This window comes from Cynara cardunculus (assembly GCF_001531365.2).
Source record: "Cynara cardunculus var. scolymus isolate 2C chromosome LG 9, CcrdV1, whole genome shotgun sequence".
Lineage (NCBI taxonomy): Eukaryota > Viridiplantae > Streptophyta > Magnoliopsida > Asterales > Asteraceae > Cynara > Cynara cardunculus.
The window spans coordinates 16,984,420-16,994,607 of NC_037536.1; the positions used below are offsets into that span (position 1 = coordinate 16,984,420).

Sequence of the window (10,188 nt, forward strand, 5' to 3'; positions counted from 1 at the left end):
GCATCAAACACTTGTAAAAAAAGGTAGAGTTACGTTACGTTACGTTACGTACCCAAACAGAATCTTTACATCGGAATAAACCTTTTTTTCGTTTTAATTTTACTCCGATGGTGTATATAACTACCAACGACTATCTTCATCTCCCTTCAGTTTAGATTACATTTGATTAGGGCAACATTACAACAATGGCTTCAATCCCGATTCTTCTATTGATTCTGTTAGTCGGATCTTTATACTCCGTCGAGGTCAACGGCGGTGGTGGCGGAGGAACAGTTGAATTAGTGTCGACAGTAGCCGAACAAAGGGTGTTTGATTACTTTGCTTTGGCTCTTCAATGGCCTCCAACATACTGCTCAAAGTCCACCAAATGCTGTTCTCAAAGCGCTTGCTGCCGAGGGTAATTAATCAACTTTCTATTTGTCGTATTTTATTGTTGATTTTTATGGTATTGAGCTCCAGTTGATTCATCTACTACCAGTTTGTTGAAAGAAAATTGGGTAATCGCTACTTGAAAGCAGTCTAATAGTCAGTATATTTAGTTACAATCTTGTTGGTGTACCTTTACTAAATGCTTGTTGCTTCAACTAAGAATCCAAAATTTTAGACGGTTTCTCATTTCAATTAATTGTTGATAATTTTGGAGAAAGAATGTGGAAAATCCAGGTATTTGATACACATATACTTTATAACTTTTACTTCATCTCTATTTAGCATAGATTTTGTTTTTCTATTGTTTAACCATCAACAGTTTAAGATATGTTTTTCCCTTTTTATTGATTTTCACAAAGTTGCCTTTTGATTAAGAGGACTATAGTGATGAAAAACTTACTGTATACTACTGTCTTTATGTTTTTCCAGAGCAAATTCTCCATCGGTATTCACAATCCGTAAGTTCTCTATGATTACCTTTTACTCATGTACATTTAACTGACAACTAAAGTCATTACATCTTCACACTCTTAATTGATGTTGTTGGATTGTAAGAGGCATGCACATACAGGTTAATCCCCAATTCCTCCACCCCTCCCCTGCATTAGGCTTCTATATATAGACATATAGACTCAAGTTTAGGGGAAAACCACAAAAGACGAAAAACCGAGGAAGATCTTTAACCATTTATTTGTCCGGTATGCACATGTGCATAAAAGTAATTGAAAATGGTTCTTGGGTTCTACGCATGTGTGCATTTTATGTACATGTGCGAACATTTTCAAGTACTTTTATTCACATGTGCATACCGGACAAATGAACGGTTATTAGGGTTTTCCTCGGTTTTCCATTTTTTGTGGTTTTCCCTGGAACCCCACCCTATATATATATATATTCAATATAATGAACACATGACTAACATTCTTCCTGACTAATGTCTTATGTTGCAGATGGACTATGGCCAGACTACAATGATGGATCATGGCCATCATGTTGCTCAGGTTCTGCTTTTGATGAAGTAGAGGTATTCTATTACTATGATGCCGATGAATATTTTTTTAAGTATTCCATTATCTATGATCTGGTCTAACTCCATGATTAGCTATTTAAATATCACTATTGTACCATCACATCTAACCAAGATAGAGAGTGTACAAGGCTGTGATGAATACCATTCATTGGAAGGCAACTGGCTGTAAGTCAATATTTGTATCAAGGGATTATTCATTGTCACCAGGAAATTAATCATGCATTAAGCATGTCATTCATAATCTAATAATAAAGTAAAAATTATCTCAATTTTTTGTGAAAATTATCTTTTACCTCGAGGGAAGTACGATTGGAAGGGGTTAATTCAAAACTCTCGTTGGGACTAATTTGTGTATAAATCAAAAACTCTCTAGACTTTAGGGTTATTCGATAGGGGCTAATTTGGGGATAACTCTTTAGGGTTAATTTGTTTATATTTAAGGCTAACTCTTTAGACTTTTGGGTATTTGCTCAGGGTTAATTTGTTAATGTTGTCAATTGTTTGAAGATGGAAAGATTTTTTTAGAAGAACAATATCACGTGTAGAAGCCTCAAGTGGAAATACACTAACAATCCATAAGTTTAATAGATAAATTTTTGAAAAAAATTAGTGTGTAAGTCTATTAATGACGTAAATACACTAACAACCGAGTCTCTTAATTTATTTTATTTTATAATTAATATCTACTTCATCTTATATTATGATGATTATTTTATGATATCACTAATCCTGGATCCGCCATTGAGAGCAGATCATCTTCATGTAGGTTGCCTCCTTGATTTACTTTCCATATGGTTTCCTTCTTTGATATTCATAATGATTACAAAATCTACTCTACCTATCTATCTAGTGTACATGGCATGAATTAAATGAAACCTTGAGCTACATTTGAGGAGAGTTAAGGTGAGTAAAGAATTTACTACCAGAACGAGTAAGAGAAGGCACCACATGCAATTCATATTTTCAAAACCAAATAAATACACAACCAGTCACAGTGTTACATGAAAGGAGATATAACTGTGCACCATGCATTATGCATATCAATAATATGCATAATAAATAATACATAAGCAATCGGAAATATTGTATTTAGACTTTGCCAAAATTGGGTTTCCAAGGGGCAGCCCTCCTGCCCCCTGGTCATGGTTTGGCTAACCAATTAGCAAGCGGGGTTGAGGGGAGGCTGCCCAAGGTCCCCGAAAAACACATGATGTACCCATAACTTCTTAATATTGACATTAGCTACATGATCAAAGTTCAGATTACGATTTTCAGAGCCAAAATTATACCCTTCCATCCACAAAGGTATCATATACTTGTAGTAAAAAAAGCGTGTTGGTTGTCGAGTTGGCTCAGCCAGTGAAATTTCATTAGGAGTAAGCACTGATAGTATACGGAATATGATAATAGGCAGGCCTTAGTTCTCATCTCATATTTGTTTGTGGACTTGCTATCTGTAAAGATGTCTTCCAATATTCCACTTAAATTGTAAATATCAAGAAACACATTGCAAAGTATCATTAGTTTGTTTCTTTCTCTGTTTTCCTTTTTGGATTTTACATCAGACTGATAAACCTCTCCACATGTTCTTACTTTTCGGAACTTGAGTCTCTATATTATATACACTAACTAATTTGATTTCCACCAGAATACTTTGAAAATTAACAGATCTAGTCTAACCGTCTAAGCATTAAAAGGTATCTGTAACTTTATCTGACTACGCATTATTTCTATTCCCATCTGTAGATTTCGACACTGTTTGGGGCTTTGGAACAGTATTGGCCAACACTAAGTTGCAGTAAATCATCAACATGTCATGGCAAAAAAGGACTGTTTTGGGCTCATGAGGTGGGTTTTAACTATGATCTTGTTGATTTTTACCAATTGACCATTACTGAACTGAGAAACTAACTAAGCTTCCCTATTTTCCTGTCATGCTCAATGGGGAAACGTTTGTCAGTGGGGTAAGCGTCTTCATTCCTGCTGCAGTACTTTCATGGATATATTCACACAGACTATTTTTCTATTCTATAAATTTGACTTCGTTCATATGGCTAAATAGTTTGCTTGGTCAGCCTGTTGTGGCAAGAACCAACTATATGCATATGCTGCCTTAAAATATGCACTGTTTGAAGTGACATAGCTATATATAGGGGCTGTTTGGTTCAAGCTGGGGAATGAAAATGACAAGGGAATGAAAATGGGGAATGAATTTTCTTTCCCCCCAGTTTAACCAGAAACGAAGAATAGGAGGGTTATGATGACTATAGCTCTTGGTAAATTTACCAAAGACGAAAATGATTTGTTTGATATTATGGACGACTGGCTACGGAGGGACCGTTTCGTTTTTGTAGGCTGGTCCGGCCTATTTCTCTTTCCTTGTGCCTATTCTGCTGTAGGGAGTTGGTTCACGGGTACAACCTTTGTAACTTCATGGTATACCCATGGATTGGCCAGTTTCTATTTGGAATTAGGGCTTCTGAGTAATGAACCCGTTACATTATATAAAACCAAAAAATTTCTTTTATTTTCATTCCCATTGATTACTACTTAATACCTCTAACCAAACATCTCATAGTTGTCATTACTTGGCTTGATTCACCACTGTTTTCTGACAGCTTCTTTCTTACATATCATGCTCTTCATAGATTTCTAAAGAAGTTCCAAATGCTTTACCGACTACATTTTGTTTGCAGAGAAACATGGTACCTGTGCGTCTTCAGTAACAGGAGAGGAATACAACTATTTCCTGACAACCATCAATTTGTATTTTACATATAACGTCACGGTATGTTTTTTTAGTGGAAATTACTTCATTTAAACTGCTTCTCAGTGGAGATGTTAATATAATAAAACATCTGAAAAATCACCCCCTCAAGGATTACTGTAGAGGAATGAAGTAAGCTTTGATAGAACCTCAATTGACTAATTGACCAGCCCACTATATCCCTACTATCTATATGTGTAACATCTTCATTTCTTTTCACATATCAAGTATTAGAGGAGATTATTTCTTCCTTAACAATGTGTCGATACATCTACAATGCTGCTTTAGTCCTACAGAGAATTCCTATCTAGTCTTTTAAGTTCGTTTTGTTTTGCATGATGCTATTTGATGGTAGTAAACCCAGAATTCTTGTTATGGAATGCGAAATAGATAATTTGAGTTTTTATCTTAGCCAAGGATCATGGTCCAACCAAGTCCAACCTTAGTTTTGGTATTCTAAAGCTTATCTTGTTTTCAGGAAGTTCTTTTTGAAGCTGGCTATGTACCTTCAAACTCGGAGAAGTATCCTGCAGGTGGCATCAGTTCTGCAATTGAAAATGCTTTCCATACAACCCCACAGTTGATCTGCTTAAACGGTGCTTTGGAGGAAGTCCGTTTGTGTTTTAACAAAGATTTCACGGTTTGTTACATTTTTTCTTATGATGAATCTTTAACATAGACTTGTAGACGTCTAAATTTTTACTGCAATTATTACCATCTTTTCATACCTAGGCCTTCTGGTAGCGTTTGGTATGTAGCCATCATTGGATTCAACATGATAGAACTGGACATGATATAATTGGACATGACAAGAGGGCAGGACTGGACAGCTAGATTGTTACTGCAATTTTTCATCCCACCCAGTCCCAGTCCTTCTCCCATGTCGTTCCAATGTAGAACAGCGAATTTTTGTCCTGTCCTCATGTCGCACCAAATGTGGGACAGTGAGTTTTGTCCAGTCTTGTGCAGTCCGATGTACCAAATGCAGTTGTGGTTTGTTCAAAAATGCCTCAACTAGTTGGTTAGGCTAGAAAAGGAACCATTATAAATTATAAAGAGGAGAAGTGGGCATGAATACCTTTAGGATTTGATTAATCCCTGCCACTTGTGATATAAATTACTGCTGATTTTGGCTCGTTAAAATTCTTGCAGGTCCGAGAATGTGTAGCAAAAAGTGATTGTCCTGATTATGTCAGCTTGCCGGAATTCGCATCCCTGGGTAAGCCTACTCTCAACTCTCAAGCCATAGCATCTTTTCTTGTGCAAAACATATATATGATCAAATAAAGATAAAATCTTTGAATATGAAATTACTACCTTACCTCTACCCCAAGGGATAGAGAGGTTGTCCCATGAAGAGCTACCTAAAATGAATGAAAGCCTTATTTTATTAACCCGGATATCCAACGCACTATGTGAGCCGACTAATCCCAGGGCGACGACTTGCTTTGCGGGTAGCGTGGAGTCACCGCATTTGAACCTCCATGGCCACAAGGGGATTTTTATTCCTCCTTGGATTTGGTGAAAGCCTTATTTGATGGCCGAATTCATGGTTTTCAAATTCGTTCGAGGCGACGCAGTCCAAAACCGCTCATGAGGGGTGCCTCATTGTCCCTGGACGAGGCTTAAGCCTCAATTGGTGAGGCGGTGCCTTGAGGCGTGAGGCGTTTTCTGAGGCGCACGCCTCTCCAAACCCCATTTTTTCCTTCTCCATTTCCTACTTTTTCCTCTCTCAAGATGATATTCATCTCAAAAGCCAACCTAAAAAGTAAGTTTTTTTTGAGTTTGTGTCCATACTTTTAGTTTATGTATGATGTATTATATTATATTTATATATATTTCAGTCAAGAATATATGTTTTATATCATGTATAATGTAATTTCTATATGTATAATGTGTTATGTATGTTTTTTTTTGTATATTTTCTGTTTTTCTGTATTATTTTTATTTTCTGTTTTCTATAATATTTTCAATTTTCTGTATTATTTTTCTGTTTTCTGTGGATTTGGAGATGAAAGTGATGGTGATTATGGATACGATTGTGGAGCTAGACAACTTGAACATGCTACGGGAATTATAAGTTGTGGATTGATATGTTTTTAGACATATAACTAGTATTTTTGACTCTATGACGTTTAAAGTCTGGTATGGAATTATATTCTGCTTACTATTAAAATTAATGAATTTTATTTGTTTTACGCCTCGAGGCTTGCGCTCGGACCGCCATGAGGCTTATGCCTCGGGGAATGGAAGGAAAACACCTCGAGTCCCAATTCTGCCTTTTAAAACCTTGGTCGAATGCAATATGCTAAAGCTCCAAGATTCAACCATAACACAAAGTTATTGTTAATTTGAGGATTAGTTACCCAGAATGCCTACCTATTTTTTACAACCATTGTCTGAAATAAATGCAACAATTTATTTCTTGAATTATCCTGAAATAAATACTATATTTCCTATTTCAAGATATCAATCTGAATTTACTCATTTGCCCATTAATTCTTATTACAATGTTTGAGATATTGATTTTGTTCCACAAATTTCTGTATTTTGTTATCTCAAAAAAGCATTTTCCTTTTTTTCTTTATCTTGCTCCCCCCAATAATTCTTATTACAATGTAAACAACTGCTCACCCTTTGGGGTAGAAAACACTTTCGAGTGGGATATATTGAAATTCGTTACTAAGTTGGTCTGTGGTTTTGCTTTTTCGCTTGTAGAACTCAATGGTGGCACCACGACTGCTGATCGATCGTTTTCTTACCACGAATCCAGTTGATGAGTGCATTACAAAACCTCTCCTTTGTACCTTTCGGTGTTCTATTTTATGGTCGTAGAATACCTTATTTATCGCTAAATAAGTCAAGTTAAAGGCGACGTGACTCGTTGATGGTAAAGTTTCACTCTTACCTGCAACACACTGTAGTTTCTACCTTTTATTAGGTATTATTTATCATACCTTCTTTAATGTACCAAATAGAAAATTTTATCGAAATTATAGCAATTCTGTTTATGCAATAAATATATATATTTCACAACCCTATATTATGTATTACAGGTGCTCTTGGTGCGTGAGATTAGAGATGTACAAAAAAACTCAAACCTATCCGGTGTGAAAAACCGGGCCTAGTGGAGCCCAAATCCTGGTCCGAACCAGGCCTCAAATCTTGAACAGGCTCAAAATTTGGCTTGGCTAAAAAAAAACTCGGTTAAGCCCGATTAGACTATTTTTCAACCCCAAAGCCGGACCTGGCTTGACTTGGATCTGAAAGGGCCCAAGCCTTTTTTTGCTCACTGAAAACAAGATTAGAAGGCCCGAGATCAGACCTGAAAAAGCCCGGACCTTATGCATCTCTACGTGAGATAGAACGAGACATGGTACTGCAAATTTGTTATTGCATGTTTGTCATGACATTAGACTAAGAGTCCATGACAGGTTGAGTGGGATAAAAATGCATTTTTTTGTACGACGAAACGGGTGGAACAAAAGCCAGAGAGACGAGACAAAACTACCCATGATAAATTAAAACCCTAAAATCTTCCATAATTCTTTCACTTGTGAACCTTGCTCTCGTCTATCCGGTCCAAATATCAAACACATTTAGAAAAAAAAGATTATTAATACATCAACGACCAAAACTCCACTGAGTCAACAACCAAACGGAACACCTTCAATTTGATCGAAGATGCTACATAGGTCCACCAGATGTACCAACCGATGAAAACATCTTTGCCTTAAGACCCATACCGTAAAGTCCCCAAATGCTCCCCACAACACATATATGTAAGTTGTAACCTCGGATTCAAGAGGGATAATGCGATTATGTATCGAGATGAACTTGACATGAATCCTTTTCTTAAGTTATCAATCAAAAGAAGCTTTGCACTAGCGAGGCCCGACCAACGGAGAATACATCATGGCTAAAAGTATTTCGGCTGACCGTCATTGCTCGTGGACGATCAGTGGTCTACAATGTAGTTAACGTATAGAAACCCAAACCAAATAAAGCCTATTATATCTCATTCGAAAGTAGGACATGAAGGGGCGTGAGATGTATCCAATTCGCATGCAGAGCCAACCTTCCGCTCAAAATCCAATTTTGTAAGGAAATTTTGTTTTGGGTACGAAAGGTGCACTCAATAAAGTTTGAGGATGCTCTGGGATATTTGAGAAATTCAAGAGTTAAAGGTATACTTTCTGAAAAATGTTTCAATTTTCATCGTGGAACGCGGAGGACTAAGAGGACATTTACCAAATGCTTACCCGAATGAGCACTAATCAAGTCACATTACCTTTCCGGATGAGTATGGTATGGACCAAAAATCATACCCGCTAAGAGCGAACACAAGGACTGAAAGTCTTACATGGTAAGCGATAACGACCACTCTTAACGCGATAAATGGTTACCGGGTAAATTGTTGCATACGATGCCGTTTCGGTGGACTAAAATCTTACCCGGTCCGTAAGTGATAGTGTTGAATTTTACCAGTAAGCGTTTACCGAGTAAGTGTTTGGTAAACTGCCCCTAATTGTGTAAATTAAAAAAAGCATAACAAATCAATACAAATTACAAGGACGGAGGTTTCAAACACAAAAAGCCTCAAGCCTCTGCCCCTCAAGCCTGGTTCGACTTTTCCGTTTGTCGGCACACTCTTCAAATCAACCAAAAAACTTAAAAAAATTCCCCGAATGTGGAATTCGGCTAAAAACACATTGAACGACTTCGGAGCATTTGATCCCATTTGAAGACGCACCCGCTCGACAAAAATCATGGTCCGCCACTATTTTCCGTTCTTATGATTTGAATTCTTTTGTCTATACGGTTTATAGTTCATTGTTTTTTTTGTCCCTCTTGCTTAAAGATAAGAGTTATGAGTTGTTTACCTAAATGCTTACCGGTAAGCTGATACGAGAGCTCGTAGTTTGTGACAAAAACGATGACTCAATCGAGCAAGTTGGTGAATCAAGTGGAAAGCCGATTCGCCGTTCAAGAATTGTAAACCATAAAAACAAAAACCCTAATTTCAAAATTTGTTATTTATCAAACTATAGGGACTAAAAACGTAATTTATGTTATCAGAGAAAACGTTTAGGAAAACCCCTTTCCCTCCTCCTTCAGTCCTCCTTCGTATTGAGCTCGTAGTCAAGGGTTCCTCTTTCACGGCAAAGTTCTACTGAGAGAGGGTCGTTCTCCGCCGTGACAACTAGTACAGGTATGAAGATCTCCGCCGTCTAATATACTCTCTCACTCTCGCTCGTATACTCGATTCTTTTAGTTTCCTGCTTAATTTTGTATGTGTTCTAGTTAAATCGAATGAAAACTGGTTGTGATTTTGGTGAATTCCGATTTTTTTTTTTTTATGTTAGGGTTGTTGGATTTGGAGTTTTGGAAACGGAAGCATCTATATGACTATATCCTAATTGTATCATCATAGGTGCGTCAAATACATTAGGAAATCATATTTGGCGACCTTCTTTGCTGCTGGCTCTTGTCTTAATTATTTTCTTTTTTTCTTGCATTCAATAAACTGACCTTTCATGTTCAATTTGGTGAAATGGCCTGTTACCTTGGTTTCTTCAATCTTACTTGCTTGTTCTCATCATATACTTCATTGCAGCAAGACCAAATGTCAATTGGTTCTCAAAATATTTATCTTGGCCCTATCATATAATGAACTACAGAACTAATAATTAGGGTTATTTCTGTTAATGAGAAATTATTAGGGATTGGAATTGACTAACAAAGCAATCAATCAGCAAAACAATGTTGTGAGAAATATCATACCTGTCTGAGAAATATGGTCTCCAATTATATGTCCTATACCATGTTGGTACCTCCACTGCAAATGACCTTTCTCAGACATTGCTCTTCATATATATATATATATATATATATATATATATATATATATATATATATATATATAGACTTGGGATCATGTGAGACCAACCTGTTTTCGTGA

General features: G+C 36.7%; 2 protein-coding genes across 4 annotated transcripts in view; both read left to right on the forward strand.

Moving 5' to 3' along the window:
• Positions 1 to 7,243, forward strand: LOC112518078 (ribonuclease 2). Its single transcript, XM_025125647.1, has 8 exons — positions 1 to 397; positions 859 to 887; positions 1,380 to 1,453; positions 3,206 to 3,311; positions 4,156 to 4,247; positions 4,705 to 4,866; positions 5,379 to 5,445; positions 6,945 to 7,243. Exons 1-8 carry the CDS (start codon positions 186 to 188, stop codon positions 7,001 to 7,003), a joined length of 801 nt encoding a protein of 266 aa, XP_024981415.1. The 5' UTR covers positions 1 to 185; the 3' UTR covers positions 7,004 to 7,243.
• Positions 7,244 to 9,318: 2,075 nt separating this feature from the next.
• The window catches only part of LOC112518559 (GPN-loop GTPase 3), a 6,347-nt gene continuing 5,477 nt past the window's right edge, over positions 9,319 to 10,188 (forward strand). Inside the window, exons 1-2 of one of the 3 annotated variants that reach the window (XM_025126294.1) lie at positions 9,356 to 9,438; positions 9,593 to 9,660. The gene's annotated coding sequence lies outside the window, so the exon portion shown is untranslated. Of the gene's footprint in view, positions 9,439 to 9,592; positions 9,661 to 10,188 lie in introns of all 3 variants that reach the window. The other 2 variants (XM_025126293.1, XM_025126295.1) reach the window with 2 other exon arrangements.

What these genes read in the sequence shown, in the direction of transcription:
- LOC112518078 (XM_025125647.1), top strand. Translation starts at nt 186, where the DNA reads ATGGCTTCAATCCCGATTCTTCTATTGATTCTGTTAGTCGGATCTTTA. An exon ending in GTTTTGGGCTCATGAGGTGG is followed by an intron (nt 3,312 to 4,155) that starts GTTTTAACTATG and finishes TTTTGTTTGCAG; the next exon opens with AGAAACATGGTACCTGTGCG. An exon ending in GTTTTAACAAAGATTTCACG is followed by an intron (nt 4,867 to 5,378) that starts GTTTGTTACATT and finishes AAATTCTTGCAG; the next exon opens with GTCCGAGAATGTGTAGCAAA.